This window comes from Terrapene carolina, unplaced genomic scaffold, assembly GCF_002925995.2.
Source record: "Terrapene carolina triunguis isolate 2854851 unplaced genomic scaffold, T_m_triunguis-2.0 Scaffold14413, whole genome shotgun sequence".
NCBI lineage: Eukaryota > Metazoa > Chordata > Testudines > Emydidae > Terrapene > Terrapene triunguis.
Window position 1 is genome coordinate 3,233 of NW_020678764.1, and position 579 is coordinate 3,811.

A 579-nucleotide genomic window follows, 5' to 3' on the forward strand; every position below is an offset into this window, starting at 1 on the left:
TCACGATCAAAGGACTTCGCTGGCTTTCTAAATGCCGGAGAGCAATTCATTGGGAGCGTGGTTCTTATCCTATACGGCCTACCTCCCTGCAGTCTGCGATCTGCAGCCAGAGTCTTGATTGGCGGCGGCGCCCCCAAATCTTGGCGCCCCGGGCGGCTGCCTAGTCGGCCTAGTGGTTGCACCGGCCCTGGCTGCGCTCCATTAGCCAGAATTCCCGCTCCGCAGCGGGGAGAGATCGGCATCGATCCCGATCCACTGGGGCAGGAAGGCGGCCCAGGGCTGGAAGATCTCAAGGAAGGGGGAATCGGGGAGGGTGTAGTTAGCCAAGTACACGGTCTCTCCCCCAGCCAGGTAGCCAGCCCAGATGCCGAAGGTCCCGATGGTCATGATCGTGTGGTTGCAATGAGCCAAAAGAGCGAAATCCCTCCCCGGCGACGACTCCTTCCCATCCCCTGAGAAATATACGTCCCCCCGCGAGGCGTCGATGTTCTCCCGGCACCACTCCATCCCGTTGCTGCTCACCACGAAGACAGGCTCCTGGTACTTGGCCCGGAAGTAGCCCATGGCCTTCTCCAGGTA

At 61.0% G+C, this 579-nt stretch overlaps 1 protein-coding gene across 1 annotated transcript; it reads right to left on the reverse strand.

Moving 5' to 3' along the window:
* Window positions 1-201: 201 nt before the first annotated feature.
* Window positions 202-576, reverse strand: LOC112124979 (galactoside 2-alpha-L-fucosyltransferase 2-like; the record flags this gene model as incomplete). Its single annotated transcript, XM_024223442.2, has 1 exon — window positions 202-576. A coding segment is annotated over one exon (375 nt), but the record flags the coding sequence as incomplete, so codon positions are not given.
* Between the last annotated feature and the right edge of the window lie 3 nt (window positions 577-579).